This window comes from Dipodomys merriami, unplaced genomic scaffold (assembly GCF_024711535.1).
Source record: "Dipodomys merriami isolate MVZ:Mamm:240054 unplaced genomic scaffold, mDipMer1.0.p SCAF_1, whole genome shotgun sequence".
In the NCBI taxonomy this organism is placed as follows: Eukaryota; Metazoa; Chordata; class Mammalia; order Rodentia; family Heteromyidae; genus Dipodomys; species Dipodomys merriami.
In genome coordinates, this window is record NW_027202270.1 from 77,510,202 (window position 1) to 77,528,586 (window position 18,385).

General features: G+C 47.3%; 1 protein-coding gene across 2 annotated transcripts in view; it reads left to right on the forward strand.

Annotated features, from left to right (window-relative positions):
- The window catches only part of Tmem163 (transmembrane protein 163), a 226,916-nt gene extending 208,841 nt beyond the window's left edge, over positions 1 to 18,075 (forward strand). The window contains exons 6-8 of one of the 2 annotated variants that reach the window (XM_070024185.1): positions 4,467 to 4,578; positions 15,462 to 15,603; positions 17,056 to 17,201. In XM_070024185.1, coding sequence (XP_069880286.1) covers positions 4,467 to 4,578; positions 15,462 to 15,603; positions 17,056 to 17,116 — 315 coding nt within the window. In that variant the 3' untranslated portion in view covers positions 17,117 to 17,201. Of the gene's footprint in view, positions 1 to 4,466; positions 4,579 to 15,461; positions 15,604 to 17,055 lie in introns of both variants that reach the window. The other variant, XM_070024176.1, reaches the window with a different exon arrangement.
- Positions 18,076 to 18,385: the final 310 nt, after the last annotated feature.

Consider the following 18,385-nt stretch of genomic DNA (forward strand, 5'->3'; position numbering starts at 1 on the left):
GCTGAATTATGTCTTATTAATGGTGCCCTAAAAATCTCTGAGATCTACATTTTTTTTTTCATATAGTTCAGTTGACCAATTTCTTAAGGTCTTGAATTAGTTTAAAAAGGCTGTTGCTGCCAGGTGCTCATGCTTGTAACCCTAGCTACTTAGGAGGCTGAGATCTGAGGATCTTGGTTCAAAGTGAGACTGGACAGGAAAGTCTGTGAGACTCTTACCTCCAATTAACCACCAGTGGAGCTATGGCTCAAACTGGTAGAGCACTAGCCTTGAGCAGAAAAAAAAAAAAAAAAGCTCAAGGACAACACCTAGGTCCTGAGTTCAAGCCCCACAACTGACACACACACACACACACACACACACACACACACACACACACACACACACACACACACACACACACACACACGGCTTTTACTATTCCAAGTATAAAGGAGTATACTAGAATTAACATATAGTAGTATTTACCTTTAGCATGTGTTTGACTTTGGCTTTGAATTAGTGGTAATTTCCTTAAACATGTTTGCCTTTTTTTCTATTGTTCAATGAAGAGAACAGTGAAAAATCAAAGTGCTGATCATAGTGCATCTGAGTATGAACAAGGAAATGCACTCCCCTCTTTTTTATGGTTTAGGAACATGCAAAGATGGTTACCAGGCCATAAATGAGGCATCCAGTTACCTTTTACACCTGACCCTCACTGTCTTAGCCTCTGTGACCTGTTAGGAAGTTGCTCTCTTTGCTCTGGAGCTGCCACAGGTCTGGCTCAAGACCTGAGGCAGTCACAGAAGGGCTCCTATTGAAGCTTCTTTTTATTGACATGAAAGAAGAGGTTGAGCAGAAGAGGAACTAGGCGTCTGCGGCAGCTTTCCCTCTTCCAAGGTAGGCCTGCCCATCAGCAAACTCACCTGAGCTACAGCAGTTCCTTTAGGGACCTTCAGGGACTAATGCAGGTGTCTTAGGGGCCATCTTAAACTTGGAAGTATTCAGAAAGAAAACCCTAGGAAAAGTTCCAGCTGAGCTCCATGCACATGGCATGAGGCTGCCTCAGCTAATATTTATATTTTTTCTACATTACAATGGGTGACATGAGGTGGGGAGAGGAAGGGAGGAAGGGAGAGAGGAAGAGAGATTGCCTGAGGGGCTCACAGATAGTAAATGGGGCTCACTTTGGTGACTTTTAATCACTGCCTGATGTTTCCACTTATTTCTGTCAGTAGCCCAGCCTTGTCTTCCAGGGTGAACCTCAGGCCATCGACCCTATGGATGTTTTCTCTAAGATTAAGCTTCTCAGAAGGAGGCTCCCAAATACTTTGCCTCCCCCCCCAAAAAAAACCCCTGCTGACTCTAGTCTTCTAGTCTTTCTGACATTATTCTTCCCTAGGTGATAAATTCCCCATGTCTCTTTGCCAGAATCTAGCTCTGACATGTGATGGGAAGTTGGCTTGTGGCAGGCTGGCTGTGTTGGGGAAAGGAAATAAACCAACCTCCCCCCTCCCCCCACCTTGCCTTCAGAAGTGAGCTCCCAGGGGTGGCAGCCAGAGGAGATGACTCCCAAGGTCAAGGGTGGCAACTTGGGAGAAGAGAGGGTCCCTCAGCTCCTCAGAACCTCCAAGGTGGTAAGCACGTACATTTTCCACCTCTGGAAATCTAGGTCTCAGGTCTCTCAGGGGAGAGCTTGAATAGAATCAGAAAGAAGGGCTGGGAAGGTGGCTCAGTGGTAGAGCACTTGCCTTGCGTGCATGAGGCCCTGGGTTCGATTCCTCAGCACCACATAAGCAAGAAGAAAAAAAGCCAGAAGTGGCGCTGTGGCTCAAGTGGTAGAGTGCTAGCCTTGAGCTGAAGAGCTGAGGGACAACGCCCAGGCCCACAGTTCAGGCCCCACGACCGGACCCCCTCCCCCCCCCCCCAAAAAAAAATAGACTCAGAAAGAACACTTGTGGAGAGCAAAGTGAACTCTGAATTAGGGATGTGAGAGTACTTTGTTTACTTGATGGACTACCTTAGTCTCCTAATCTGTGCCTTTTCAAATGCCGTGAGAAAACTAGACCTGTGTTAATATGTAATTCCTTACTGACTGGTCTTATTTTGCTTTGGATTCTATAACAGGATACTAGTGGGAATCCTTCCCTCCTTTCTCCTTTCTTCCACAGTTTTGGTTTCAATTTAGGACCTTGTATTTGCTAGGCATGTGCTCTACCATTTGAGCCAGGATCCCCAGTCTTTTTGTTGTAGTGATTTTTTTAAATAGAGTCTTGCCTTTTGCCTAGGCTAGCCTGGATCATGATCCTCCCCTGTGCTTCTCATATAGCTGGGGTGAAAGATGCTTACTCCTCTGAGTAGCTTTTTATTGGTCCAAGTGGGGAGTCTCAAGGACTATTTTCCCAGACTGACTTCAACTGAGATCCAAACCCTAATGTAGGCTTACGGATGTGCTGTTCATTATAGATCTGGAGGCTTGAAAACAAAGATCAAGGGACCAGCAGATTCAGTATCTAGTGGGGGTCTACTTCATAGGTGGCTGTCTTCTCGCTGTATCCTATGGGAAGAGACAATGTGATTCTGTGAGTTCTTTCCTATAAGGAAATTCACTGATTTCATTCATTAGCATTCTACTTCACTGAGGTGCAATCACCTCCTCCTCCAAGTACCATTCCACCATTTCATTCAGACCCCGGCATTATGCTTACCTGATTGTCTGTGGGGGTCATCTCCTGTAATTAGGCTGAATTCCCAATGGGAACTTTGGGAACTTGGGAGTTTTGGGTACTCCACGGTATTGCTTAGAAGGACTCAGAATTCGCCAAGAGAACTGGTTTGGATCAGCCTGACTGATAATTTGAAAAATAAATTATAAATTTAAAATAATGGTAAACTTATAGGAGAGTAATGAAGCTAGTACACTCATTTTCGTATACCTTTCATCAAACTGCCCTCCATTACTCTATCTCCATAACCATACCCTTTTATCTATACTGAGTTCACAGCACATTATTAACAAAACTATAGACTCTGTTTTGATTTCCACAGTATTTCTACTGATGACTTTTTCCTGTTTCTGGATCTGGAATAGAATACCACATTTACATTTAGCTGTCACTTCTTCTCCACCCTCCAATCTGTGGCAGTTTGTTGGTTATTCTTTGTCTTCCATGACCTTGACGAGTTGTGGTCAGGTGTTTTGGAGCATGTCCCTCAGTTTGGTTTTATCTGATGTTTTTTCATGATTAAATGGAGTTTATAGATCTGGAGGCAGAACACCATGTATGCATATTGTCCTTGTCATATGATACAACAGGCCACTGACATCACAATACAAATGTGATATTAACCTTGATCATCCGGCTAGGTTGTATATAAAGTTACTCTTTTCTCCTTTCCATGTTCTGTTTTATATGTTTGCTTGCTTTAAGTCAACCCAGTCCAGCCCTTACTCAAGGAAAGACAGTAGGTTGAGAGTATTGATTCCCCCTTTTACTACCCCCATCCTGAAGGAAGAAATACCAAAGAATTTGTGAATGTACGTTGTTTAAATCGCCAGCACCATCCATCTGTATTTGTGAGGAGCTATTTTGCCATGATGCAGATATCTGTTTCCATGGAGGTGATTCTTCAAATGATTCTGTTCAGTTTGAAGCCCAGAGAAACAGGCTGTCTCCTTCTTCCCAGCTCCTGTCACTAAGGTTAGTGAATTTATTAAGATGCTGAAGGAGGATCCTGCCTCTGTGGATATATGATGCCATCTTGGATTTCTGCTGGCGGCTGCATTTTAATCCTGGAGAACCTGGAGTCTGTGTCTCAGGGGAGTGAGGTGTGGGAGTTCAGTGGGCCTGATGTCAGAGATAGCAGTGCTGGCTTTCTTTGCAGATGTGACTCACTTGCTTGCAAACCTAAGGTAACAACCTACAGGAAGTGTTAAGATCACGTCAATAGCAGACTGTATTTTTAGATGCCATTTTTTTCACCTTGAAGGCTATATTTGAAATCTCAATTGTGTGACTTAGGGGGGAAAATAGAATTTTAAGTAGCTCCAGCCATAACTGACCCTGTGGCTAGCTACTTCAGTTGTCTCTGTGTGTGATGTGGTTCTTGGTCAAGTGCTAGGATCCAAAGTTCTCAACTGCGTTGTGAATTATTTGTGGGAAACTAATAGATACCATGTTTTACTATTCGGACTGACTTTGTTATCAACCAGTGATTGCTTATTTTAGCAGAGTGGCTTGACAGTGAATCTCCTACAAGGAGAGGAAAAAAATACGTAGTGGTTTTGTAAGTAAATATAAATCTGATACCTGTTTCTGATCATCTTTTCTAAATCATATATAAATAAAAGCAGGTAGCACACCCCAACCTGGTGGCAGCACATCTGACTAATTATTAATCATAGCTGACTGATCTCTAAGGCAAGTGGTTTACAGATGCTGCTGCTGAAGCAGGAGGTAAACTGTTGAAATTTTCTCTTCTAGGATGATTTCCTGTTCAGTGTCTCCATTTTAAGTGGGATCCTGTGCAGCATCTTGGCAGTTCTGAAGTTTATGCTTGGGAAGGTTTTGACCAGCAGAGCACTCATAACCGATGGTGAGTAAGGGCTGTGTGGGCCTGACCTTGGGGCTCAGTTTTTGGGCCACTTTTAGCTACTTTGTGTTGCAATAGAGCTGAACAATTTAGAATTCATCTATCCCAACCTGTTTAACGTGTTTTATGATCTCAGGGTACAGGGTACAGGTATTCCTGAGTTTAATAAACTCTTCTTGAAGCCCCTTTTTGGAAGTAGAGTGTTGGCTCAAGTGGTTAGAGAGCCAGCCTTCAGTAAAAGAGCCAAGCAAGAGGTCCTGAGCTTAAATCCCACTATACACAGACACACAGACACACACACAGACACAGACACACGCAGACACAGACACAGACACAGACACAGATACACACACACACACACACACACACACACACACACACACACACACACACACACACACACACACACACACACACACGGCAAGCTCTTGAGGCTGCCCCTTTAACCCTCGACTCCCTAATGGAGGCTCAGGAGTCCCAGCTTCTTCATAATGAAGTACAAAGGGCTCCCTAGAATCTCAGATTTCATGCAGATTGTTCCAAATAAAAGGCAAGCGCCTTTTCTGGACTCTACAAATGCTTCCCGTAATTCTCCATGTTTCCTTTCCTGAATGCTTAGTGAGCAGTTCACATTGGAGTTCGATTACCAGGCTGAAGTTGCCAGGTGACTGCCTGCTCTGGGGAAGCCATCCCTGTGTTCTCTGCTCAAAACTCAAACCAAGCAGAAAAGTGCTTACATAGGCCTTTGGTGTGTGAATGCAGGGAAAGTGCAAACTCCAAACTAGAGATCTGGCAAACAGTAGTCAGTGGTTTCGCCATTTTAATTTTATTCATTCCCGAGCATGTGCAGACTCTAAGAATAAAGTAGTGAGAAGTTAAGAGTAGAAGTTTGGAATGTATTGCATAAGATAAGCAGAAATGGTTGGCTGGATGATGATGATGATGATGATGATGATGATGATTTGTAGCTCAGGTTGGCCTCAAACACAAAATTTTTTCTGTCACAGCCTTCCAAATACAAGGATTACAGGTTAAGATTATTTGTTTATTCATTATTTATTTATTTATTTATTTATTTATTTATTTATTTATTTATTATGGTGGTTGTAGGGCTCTTGAACTCAGGGCCTAGGCATTGTCTTTTTTTTCCACTCAAGGCTAACATACTATCACTTCCACAGTTCCACTTCTGGCTTTTAAATGGAGATGAGTCTCAGGAATTTTTCTTGCCTGGGATGGCTTTGAACTATGGTCCTTAGATCTCAGCCTCCTTAGTAGCAAGGATTACAGGTGTGAGCCACCAGTGCCCAGCACAGAACACATTTCCCCTCCTGAATCTCGTTTTCATATGTGAGAAATCTGAAGGCAGAGGGGATGGGTGGCTGGTGGTTGTAGTTTGGACTGGAGAATGGCCACGCAGAGGCCCCTCTTATCCAAATAGTAGAGGTTGGTGAACATAGCACGGGCTGACTCCTCATCCTGCCCCACTCTGTTGCCTTGCTGTGTGAGGAGCTGGGCTGCTGTGGGACAAGGAACACAGGTGATGCATCCATGTGGGGACTGAGCCTAGGACTAAGTATCTGCCCCATCTGTGTTCCCACCATTGCATTCGCTCCCTTACCCCTGCAGCATTGTTGCTCCAGAATGCAAAAGGAGACCTGCCTGGGGAGAGCATCACCTGGGCCAGTGGATGCAGGTGGGACTTCCTTTGAACAGGCCTGAAGGGTTCCATGATCCGACATCCTGAATGCAAAACCAGGGGTCCTAGTCTTTAGGCAGTGGCCACTCCTAGTCTGATGTCATCAGATATGGTTGAGGGGGGGGTGTTAGTGGATCTGGGCCTCACCCTTGGAGATCTTGGTGTTCTGGACCTCATGGGGGGACCCAGGACTGGGCATTTCATAGCAGTGCCTCAGTCCGTGTGGTGTGCACCGAGGTTTGGTGCTGCCTCCATGTCGCTACCGCCTCGGCCGGTAATGACGACGCGACACCGGACTCTTCTCTCCGCAGTTTATTCAGGACCTTTTAGTAATCTTCTGACCCCAACCCCGGGGAGAATTCCCCACAGCCTTAAATACCCGCTGGGTAGCCAACCCTGATACGCCACGTGGGAACCGCCAATAGGTTCAGGTGCACGGAAGCAAGCCAGATTCTTTGCCTTAGCCATATCAGGAGTTGTTTACCACGAGAGCACTCGCCATCGGGAAGGCGGAGGGCGGAAGCCGGCGCCATCTTCCAGGTGCGGCCTCTCGCAGCTCTCTACAGTTCCCCCTTTTTTGTTTAAAGAACACAGATGAGAACAGAGGTCTGATCCCTGTTGTGCAATTGCAAGGACTGCATACAAGCCTTCTCCCAGAGGGTACCTTCTCTAGGGATGACTCAGCCTGTCCATTGATTCGTTTTTCACAAGGACGGGAAAAGGCGAATCGAACCCGTGTGCAATCAAACATGCTCTCCTCGAGGGCAAAACTCATGCCTCTCGACTGCAGTACTTTGGCTTTGCAATCTGTGCTCATTGTTTTAGGGTGGCAAGCCACGCTTAGGGGGACTGACCTGCTCCAATGACTGTAAAGGCTTGGATAACCATGGCTGCACTGCGACGCTGAGAACCTCTAATTTGGCAAATGCACCACAGACATACCAAGGAGGCTAACACCAGGAGGCCTGTCAGGGCTCCCAAACCCGCCCATTCCTTAAGATGATTCATAGCAGTGGAGATCCATGAAGATAACCCCTCCGCCAATCCGGCATCCACTCGGGTTGAGTTCACCATGACGATGGCAACCCTGAGCTGTTCCATCAGGCTGTCGAACTCCCCAGTTCAATTACCTAAAAGATAACTAAACAACTGTTTAGACAAATTTGCAGCGTTTTTTAAATAGGGTTTTTCCTGGGCCTGAACTCTGGGTCTGGGCGCTGTCCCTCAGCTCTTCAGCTCAAGGCCAGCGCTCTACCACTTGAGTCACAGCGTCACTTATGGCTTTTTTCATTTCTTTTTGCTTATGTGGTGCTGAGGAATCGAACCCAGGGCCTCATGCATGCAAAGCAAGTGCTCCACCACTGAGCCACCTTCCCAGCCCCATTCTTCTGGGTTAATTGCACCACAGCAGCAGCTAATCCAGCATTAGTTAGTGGTCCGCCCAGCTCTCTGCAAACTTTCATCCATGCTTCTAGTCCCCTATTCTTATATGGGGTTATGGTGGCTCTGCATTCCTTAGTGCACTGCTCGTAAACAAGCTGTTTAATTAATGGCATGGCTGCATCTGGGTCACCAAAAATTCTGCCAGCGGCCTCAACCATACGAGCAACAAAGTCCGAAAACGGCTCCATAGAGCCCTGCAGGATTTTGGTGAGATTGCCACTCACCTCGCCTTTATTTGGTAAGGCCTTCCATGCCTTTATGCCAATTTTATTGATTTGTTCATAAACTTGGACCGGGTAGCCTATCTGCTGATTGGCGAATCTCCCCTGTCCAAGCAGCATATCTCTATCCCAAGCTGGGTTTCCCCCAGCCTGATTGGCCGCAGCCTCTTCACTAGCAAATTCAATCAAAAAGGCCTTCCAATCTAAATACTGACCTGGGCTCAAACAAGCTCGTGCGAGCCCACTCCAATCACCGGGTGTCATGCAGTGTCTGTTTAGGGCCTCCACCTGGGCTACAGTAAAGGAGGCCGTAATTCCGTATGTCCGCACAGACTCAGCTAAAGATTTTATCACCTTAAAATCTAAGGGTTCATGATACCGCTGTCCCTGTGGATACTGAAATATTGGACAGGCTAGATGTAACTCGGTTCTGACCGCTTTCCACACTCCTGGGCTGAAAGAACAGCCAGGGCTGTCACTTCCAGGGTCCTCCGCATAGAGCGGAGGGGCCGAAGGTATGGGGCGGGGCATGGAGGGCATGCATTCGTCTTTATCTGGGTCCTCTCTCTCCTTCCCTTTCCTCCTCTTTCTTATCTTTGTGTTTTCTATTTGTTCTATGAGTGATTGTAGTTCCTCTGAGTCTGTAGACTCAGAGGTCTCTAGTTCGGCAAAATCAGGGTATGACCCCCCCCTGCTCTCCTCCTTTTTGCTGTCTGCCCTTTCTGATCTTTCTTCCTGCAGCATTTCTAAGGCGGCCTGACCATTCTCTACCGCCTCACTGCAACGCTGGTCCTCGAGACAGCCTCTTATCAGTTTCCATATTGGTCTCACTCCGCTCTTAAGCGTTCCTTGTTCAGAGGCAAAATCTAGGTCCCTCCCTAGTTTCTCCCAAGAGGCCACCGTGAGGCTTCCAGAGACAGCGAACCATGGGGCAACGGTGTCACATTCATTCAAAAATCTCTCTAAAGTACTCTTTTTTATTTTTAACTTTTTTGAGTGCAGTAGCTCATTGAGAGCCAAAAAAATTGGGTGCGAAAAAGAAGCGCCCATGTTTCAAACATTTAAAGCTGGTAAACAAGCTTTTACTTTCACGTTTGGCTACTCTACTGACTAGCCCCGGGTTCTCACTCTCTCTTTATCTACCGAGAAGAGCAAAAATCCCCCCCGCTCTTGTGGCGGATTCCCCTTTTACTTGGGAACTTACTCCCCGCTCTTGTGGCGGATTCCCCTTTTACCTGGGGACTTATCCCCGCTCTTGTGGCGGATTCCCCTTTTACCTGGGGACTTATCCCCGCTCTTGTGGCGGATTCCCCTTTTACCTGGGAACTTACCGGTGCACCACCCTGACCACAGAGAGTTCTGAGTCCTCGTTGGGGTTGTGGCTGAGTCCCCGTACGGGCCACCACGTGTGGCTGAGTCCCCGCACGGGCCACCACGTGTCGCTACCGCCTCGGCCGGTAATGACGACGCGACACCGGACTCTTCTCTCCGCAGTTTATTCAGGACCTTTTAGTAATCTTCTGACCCCAACCCCGGGGAGAATTCCCCACAGCCTTAAATACCCGCTGGGTAGCCAACCCTGATACGCCACGTGGGAACCGCCAATAGGTTCAGGTGCACGGAAGCAAGCCAGATTCTTTGCCTTAGCCATATCAGGAGTTGTTTACCACGAGAGCACTCGCCATCGGGAAGGCGGAGGGCGGAAGCCGGCGCCATCTTCCAGGTGCGGCCTCTCGCAGCTCTCTACACCTCCATAGTCACTCAAAACGTCCACGTACAGTGTCACCCAAGGGCCAGTGGATCCTGCTGTGCCCAGCACTCTTGAGCACCGTTGGACAAACAGCTCTCAGAATTAGTTCTCAAGGGGCCACTTGTGGCTGGGCCTGCTAGTTCCATCCACCTTTGTCACATACCACCTTTCAGCTTTGGTTAAGGAAGCCTTTGGCCCACTTGAAACCAAAGCTTTTAAATCAGCAAGGACTGTTGACAGAGTGAAAGAACATTCTCCTCAGATGGAGCTTTCCTGTTCCCTTCTCTGCTTTTAAGCCACATTAAGGCCCCTCGGTGTAGAGCAGGCAGCCAGCCCCAGGCTCATTCCTGGCAAGCTCTTCACACAGCCTTCCTGACACACCCTGGGGGAGGTAGGGATCCTGTTTAGATTAGGTCTTGGGGTGAGTGGTGTGGGGCTAAGCTTGAGAATAATAAATCAGCAGGGTTTGTGGAGTTCTTCCAGCAGAACCCTCCCCCTTTCAGTCTGTTGGCTGAGAGGCAGTCTTCCCTGGTCTCCAAAAGGGATTGCTGTTTAGGTAAATATTGTGGGATAGATGTATAATTCTTACCAGAGGTGAGCTGAAGAACCAGTGGTTCAGTCTCCTGATGATGATAAGGAAAATTGAAGACCAATTACAGCCTGGCTTAGCCTTCTGGCTCTCTTTTGACCACAAAGGCACCACAGAATTAGAGGTGTGTATCAAGCTGACACTAATAGAGTTCCACAGACCTGGGCTGGGTTCCCTTTCCTATCTGGGGCATACCTCCAGTTTGGGTTGAGGTATCTACCTACTATGATTTTTGTGATCTGGTGTTTTGTAGCATGAAAAGAAAATGCCTACATGGTCCTTGAGTCCTTTATTAGGGAAGACTTCACTAGGGGTGTAAACTTCAAGGATGAGCAGGCACGGACAGATTGTTGGGTTTGGATTTTCCGTCACCATCAAGATCCCTTTCCACCTCTCTGAAGGACTCAGCTGGCCCAAGTATTGGGGCAGAACAGGACATTGACCTGGCTAAATCATGAGTTCCCCATGTCATGTTACCTAAAACATAAGGGGCAGGGCAGGTGTGCCTGGGTGAGCACTGGGCAAGCAGCTCTGCAGCCGATTCTAGGACCCTGCTGGCTGGCAGAGGCTAGGTGTCCTTGTGCGCTTAGCTGGCTGCAGGGAGGAAGGAATGCTTTCCAGAACCATGTGTGTGGGCCCAGAAGTCCAGCTAACCTCCAGACTCATCATGGCCATAGCCTCATCTCTTTGGAGCCTGTGCCAGTGGCTTTTCCTTCACATGATGACTATTCCACACTAATATACTCACTTAGCCTTCACTGAACTTCTAACCTCCTGCCAGATTCCATCTTTCTATTATATAGGTGCGGGGAGGGGAGAGGAGAGAAATTTATGCTAAGTATGTTTCTCTAACTTTTGGCTTTTCTATTCATTCATACAACTATCCACATTTATACATACAACTATTCACATTCTTGAAACAGAGGAGGGGCGATTACACAGGAGAGTGGGTAGTTGAAGTGAAAATCATCCTCCACGCAGAGGAAAAGAGCTCTTCTCCAGGCAGAGGGCGTCCTGCGGCCAGAGTGGAGCAGTGGGCAGGGACTGATCCCACAAGGTCTGCTGTTCAGGCCCAGGAGTGTAGATGTTTTACCAAATATTTAAAGTGTCGTCTGAGTATCTGTGGTGGGAAACAGTGGAACGAGAGAAGGCTGGAAGTAGGGAGAGGTCTCTTGAGAACTGGGGCAGTACAATGGGGCAGTCCACCCTGTGCCGGGAGAGGAGGGAAGGTGTTGGGAGGAGGACAGATGGCCACAGGGTTTGAAGTGAGAGGGAGATGGACTGAGCATTGTTTCATAGAGGCAGCAGGTCCTGCTTTTCAGTGTGTTACCCCGCAGGGGCCTCTTCTAGGAGTGGGCGTGTCTCAGGAAAACAGAAGACAGTAATTACAGCCTCCTGCTAATTGTATTGTCTGGGATCTGGGCTTTATTCATTGGCTGGTTCCTGAGTAATATCTAATTGCCTCCTCTTTGTTCTTAAGGAAGGTTGATGGGGTGGGATTAGGGGAGCCCTACTTGTCATTAATGTTGGGGGTTCTCACTGGGGACAGCTGTGGAATGCACACCTTTTGACATTCCACCCAATAAGCCAGGCTGTTTCTACAAGGAGATAGGAAGCAAGTTAAGCAGCTGTTTCTTCTGCAGAAGGAAGGATGAGACTCCAGGATCATCTGGTGAGTGGCAGATCTAAGGTGCAGCCCTGTGGGACCTGATTTGTTATAAGTGTGACTTTGTAGCCAGGGACAACAGCAGGTAGAAGGTGGCAAGGGCCACCTTTAAGACTTGCTTTCATGCTGCCCAGTTGTGGTGCTTTGACATTGTTAACATGCATGTACTCTCAGGACTAGGATGAAATGCAAGCTTTGTGATACTCAAAGTAAAATAGCTTTGTGCTACAAAGAAATACTGCAAATCAAATGTAGGAAGAATGGGAGAGGCACTGGGCCAGGGCCCAGCTTTAGTGCTATCTCTGATGTCCAGAACCAGTCTGGATTTGAGGACCTCACTCTGCTACAGTTCTGAAATACTCTGAGTTTTCAAACATCTAAACATATCAGATAGTCCACATAAAATGAATGCACTTAATTATGCACAGTAGGGTGGCATCTCCAGTGAAGATGGCCCTAGCCCTTACTTTGTGCTATTAAGAATTATATTTTTTTTAGAGCAGCTGAGGTTATAACTAATGCTACTGCCCAGCTACTTTGGATGATCATCAGAGCCTGGTATGCTGTGATTGATTGGTTGATGGGGCTGGGATGGTGCCCTTGGCTGGGACTCAGGCTCCTCCTGCCTGTGGGATGATTGGCCAGGAAGGCTGTAAAGCTCTGAGGAAGGCAGCAGCTAAGACCTGACCCTAGTTCCCGGCTGCTCTAGCATTCTCATGCAGGCTTCTAAGAAGCCAAATGAGTCAGGTTTTATCATCTGAGAAGGTGTAGGTGGAGGAGGTGAGCATACCTCAAATCCTAGGGAGAAGGTGAGCATACCTCAAATCCTAGGGAGAATCATTCAGGGAACCTGCTCAGGGCTGTCTTTGGTGCTGGCAGCCCAGGCCTTCTGTGGTGGAGCAGAGTGGACCTCTAGTGGCTGGCTGGGGAAACCTCAGGCTCTCCTATCTACCTACCACTGGAAATGTATCAGGGCTGCTGGTCCAGGCAAGACTTGCTGAACTTTAGGGCCACCACCCACACCTTTCCTTCCTCTCCATCTGGTAATTCAATAATTAATGTAGGGACCATCTGAGCCCATGATACATGTGAGGCCCTCTTCTGTGACATGAAATATAGCAAAGAAAGGGAACAAGTTCCTGTCTGTGGGAAAGAGATGATACAACAGAAACAGCAAAAGTAACCTGTTAGGTAGAGAGCCCACAGGCTTCATAGAGAAAAGCAGAGCCTCCTTGTGGCCAACCAGTATACGGGGGGCCATGAGTAGAGAGATGTTTGAGGAGTGCTAGGGGCCTGAGCTGTGGGCTAGGTGGTAGGCAGGAAGCCTGGGAAGACCCTGGAGGAAGAGGTAAGTTCAAGGGCCCCTGTGGGATAACGTGCAGCTGCTGAGTGGCTGGAAGGTAGTAGGGGAGGGATGTGGTATAAGATACATGAAGGAAGAGTTTGCATAAACTCTGGTGGCTTTGGGCACTTGTCCAACACTCTGGCTGCTGGGGGGTGGGGGTGGAATGTGGGTTTAAGGAGAAGTAGACAGAAATAGAAGGTGAAGAGGCTGGTTCAAGGGTCCAGGAGTGGTGGCTTGGATAGGGTTGGGAAGTTGGGGTGGGGGGCCTCATAAGAGGTAACAGATCTTCAGAATTCCTTAGACTTTAAGTCCTAAGAAATCTAATAGCCTATCCTGGGATCCTAGATTTTTGGCCTTGGCAACTGACCACATGGTAACCAGCACTGAGCTGGCTGCTGGAGGGTGAGATGTTGAGTTGTAGGAATTGATTTCTGTGTTGTGTACATTTTGAGTGAACCTGAGGAGAAAAGTGGGGCTCAAAGATAGATGTTTGATTTTGTCTCCTTGGGTGGGAGGAGAATACAGATAATGCAGATATAGCTCAAAGGGCCACCTGGATGGGGATGTGCAGAAAAAGTCAACAAAGAACCGATGGAAGAACTTTCCAGAAAGAGGAGATCATCTCTATCAGGCAGTGTGTCACAGATGACCTTGAGAGGGGCCTTGGGGAAGAAACAGCCTGAGTGGGAAGGGGTGGAAACACTGAAGACATCTCTCTGGCAGTTTTATGAGGAACAGTGGCAGCTGGGTCAAGGAGGGATGCGATGGGAGAGGCCAAGATGGGAGTATATCCCACTAGGAAGGATCTAGATATGTAAGGCTTGCCTTATACTAGGACAAAGAGGACTAGAGTAGCTGCTGTTACAGGTGAGTGGTGTTATTGGGGAGAGGAAGAATTCATGTCCTCTGACAATCAACTGCAAATTGGAGGAGAGGAGAGGGGGAGGGGATGATGGTGTCCATCCCAGGGACACGTCCTAGAGACATCCTTCCAGACCTCAGGATCATGTTCTCACTGAGGAATAGTCCCTAGTTGTCCTCTCCCCCTTGGTCCTCAGAGTCGGGCTGTACCCCACTTGCATCCTCTTCGCCTTCAATCCACATAGAATAGCCCTGTCTTTTCGGGGGTTTCAGCTCAATATTCCTGCTTGGAACAGAGCCAGGGTGTTGAGTTCAGCACAGGCAATGGCTCTGTTAAAACCAGCACAGCAGTCCCAGGATTGATACCAGGCCTGGTGCTAAGTGGGGCTTGACCCTGTGTGGACCTGGCACTGCCCCCAGGGCCACTGTAATGTGGAAGCAGGCACAGGGAAGACTCACAAGCTATCCTAAGCCAGCCTTTAGACCTGTGAGAAAACTTAGGTAAAACAGAAATGTGAAGTGTAAGTTGTGGAGATCAGAGGAGGCCACACAAAGGGGAGATGGTGATCACTGTCTGTTAGTGTGTGTGTGTGTCTCTGTGTGTGTGTGTGTGTGTGTGTGTGTGTGCGTGTATTGGGGCCATCAGATAGTTATTGGAGATTTGTCTGCTCAGGCTGGCTTCAAACTTTGATTTTCAGATCTCAGCCTCTGAGTAGCTAGGGTTATAGGTATGAACTACCTGTGTCCAGTATTGCTGCTTCCTCCCCCTCCCTTACCTCTACCCCCATTTCTAGCTAGGTAGCTAACTCAGAGCTTTGTGTTGCTTTTCTGGAGAGGGAGGGAAAAATGTTCTGACTTGAGGTTAGAGGAGACTCAAGAGGGAATGGACACAGGCCCTCAAGCTAGATAACTGGTTTATTTACTTCCCTCTGCTTAGTTTTCTTATTGGTTAAACATTGATGATAATTTGGCCAGCTCAGAGCATGGCCCAGTGACCACTGAACAGATTTGAGTCATTACTATGAACTGGGTGCTGTCTTGGGCTCTGGAATTCAACCAGAAACCAAACTCTTCCTACTCAAAGTTTTTGTTCTAATGGTGTGTGTGTGAAGACCCACAGTGAACCCCACATGTGCTCTGTTATGGGGCTGTAAGTGCTTAGAAAACAGAGGGTGTGGAGATTGACAGCTCTATTTAGGGAAATCCTTGGTGGCTGTCACCCATAAGAGAGCATCCAGGCAACTTTCACTGACATTTGAGTAGCAAAGATCACTGGGCATTGCCATGTAGCTTCTCTCTGCTTCTTCTGCAGGGTTTAACTCCCTTGTGGGCGGTGTGATGGGCTTCTCCATTCTTCTGAGCGCTGAAGTATTCAAGCACAATGCAGCAGTCTGGTACCTGGATGGCAGCATAGGCGTGCTGATTGGACTCACCATCTTTGCTTATGGGGTCAAGTAGGTTCCGATTTATTCTTTGCTACTCAGTCTCCTCCTTCAGCCAGGAAATGACAGGATCTTGAGAGTCCCCATGTGATTGTCCCCATGTGATTCCAGAGCTATTTCCTGTCAGGTGACTGATGGAAGCCCCTGGCTGCAGCCTTCCTTTTAGTGGATAAGGGACTTGAGGGCTTTGAGTCTTCTCTGTAATGGGGGTCTCCATGATGCTCCAGGCTAGCATCCTTGAGTGTTTTTCTCACTTGTCAAGTTCTCTGCTTGCCACCTACTTCATGTAGGCAATGCTACCTTGAATTTGGGAGCCAGTAAGACCACTGACCAGAGCTCAGGCCCTAGCTTTAGAGAACATTTTTTCTTTTTTGGAAAAATAACTAGACAGATGTCAAATCCAGCTTTACAATGTCGGTGTGGGGGGAGGAGGGGGGTATAATTGGGTGGGGGGAGGGGGGTAAAATTGGGTGGGGGGAGGGGGGAGGCGGGGAAGGGAAGTGAAGGGTAAACAAAGGAGGAGGCTGCAATGCTTGGTAAGAAATGTATGCATTATCCTGCCCATGTAATTGTAGCCCCTCTGTACAGTATGTTCTCAAATAAAATAAAATACAATTAAAAAAAAAAAAGAAAAATAACTAGACAGAAGGACCGTACTAAGGCACAACCAGTACTCTCATTGAAAAAGGGTTACAGTGGCATGCTGGCTCTGGATGGAGCGTCCAGGCTGGAGTCAGCCTTTGAAAGAACCATTCCTGCAAGACACCAGCTGAGCTTTTCAATGTTAAGGTGCTTTCTGATTCCCAATAGGCAGTGACTAGACTCAAAAACCATGGAGGGTTACAAGTGTGGGTAAGGATGCAGAGGGATGCTCATGCACACCTGGTGGGAATGCACGTGGTGCTGCTGCTTTGAAAAAGAACTTGGCAGTTCCTACAAATACTGAGTTACCATTTGGCCCAGTAATAGTGCTCCTTGCCATGCACTACTCCAGAGAAACAGAACAAACACCATGCCAAAACTTGCATAGGAATGTTCACAGCAGCATTGCCCATTAACTGATGGATAAATGTGGTATACCCAAGCAGTGGACTATTCGCTGTGAAAAATGAAGGACTAATAAACACTACTATAGAGGTGAACTTACTGTAACATGCCAAGGGAAAGAATCTAGATACAAAAGGCCCCTAAATGTACACTTCACTTTATATAAAAAGTTCCCAGAACACAGCTATAGAGACGAGAGAAATTGACTGCTAAAGCCTCCCCTGCTAAGAGGCGCAATTACTTTTTTGGGATCAAAAATGGTTCTGGAATTAATAGGGACGATCACACATATTCCTGAACTGCCCAGTTCTCAAGGGTGAATGTTATGGTATGTGAATTCTCTTAGGAAACAAGACATTTCCTCTGAGCTCCCTCCAGGGTCTGTGCTGAGTGGCCATGTCCATTTTCCCTTTGCAGACTCCTCATCGACATGGTGCCGAGGGTCCGGCAGACGCGTCACTACGAGATGTTTGAGTGAAGGCGGCTGGAGGGGCGGGAGCAGGTGGCTCCTCCTGAAGACTGACAAGGTGACACCAGGTTTCCCTGTAGGCAGACGGTGCCAATATTTAACTGAACATCCCATTTCCTTTTTTTGGAAGTTTTCTTTCATACATTTGTCGTTAAATGATGAGGTCTGCTCAGTGGGCAGATCTTTCCCGTACCCTCACTGTTGTCCCTGTCAAACACAGTAAGACCATGCCCAGAGGAGGGGTCACGCTTCCTCATCCTGGGTGGGAACTGACATCTATTGTCTGCAGTAGAACAGTCCTTGAGGGCAGAGTAAGAACCTCTGCTTGGTAGAAAGCCCTTCTGTGGTGCTCCTAGCCTGAAACAGTAACTGGCCAGGTCCACCTCTTAGTTTTTTTCTGGCAGTTTTTAGGGGAGAGCATGTCCTTCTGCACCCCCCCTTTTTCCTCTCCGGAACCATCAGTATATCACTTCCTAATTTCTATCAATGTATTGCATTAGTTTCATACTGTTTTACTAATAATGCTAAAATCTAAACAGATGTGTCCAAAAGGAAACCATTCTATTTTTTAAAAAAAAAGTATGTAGTGATATATGTATGAGCTTTGCATGGACGAGCTAAAGAAGCACACGGCCCTTCCTCACACATTCAGAACCTGCACATCCATGTAAAAACCACGATCCATTTTTTTGAGAGATGTGAGTTTATTTGTAATAAATAATGATATAATTATCCATATATGCATATATCTATATGCTGTGTGTTACGTGGTAATGGTATATTACAGTCTGTGAGATGGTTTACTCATCTGTAAGAAACAAGACGTTTTCTGTGTATGCAATGCTAAGTATTGATGTCATAGACATGTCTCCCACCCCACAACGTTCTGTCCCTCTCACAGTACTGCCTGCCCGGGCAGCAGCAGCCGGTCAATAAACACCTTTACCTGTTTTGTATGGTACCTGTAACCAGGAGAGAATGTCTGAGAACTGTTCTTGTGCGACGGACCCATTGTGGGCAGGTTCTCCCTTGTGCCAGGTGGGAATGATAGCAGAGATCTTGGGCTCCATGGAAGCTCCACCACAGCTTTTTGCACACTCACTGGGTGGCACTGGGGACTGATCACCAGGGACCATCTCCTGTAGTGCTGCTTCAGAAAGGTATAGGTTGAGTACCCTTGACCTAGCAACCACATATCCAAATTGTTCCAAAAGCCAACAGGGTGCCACAAATGGAAATGTTCACACCTGACCTTCTTGTGATGGATGGGTTGTAGTC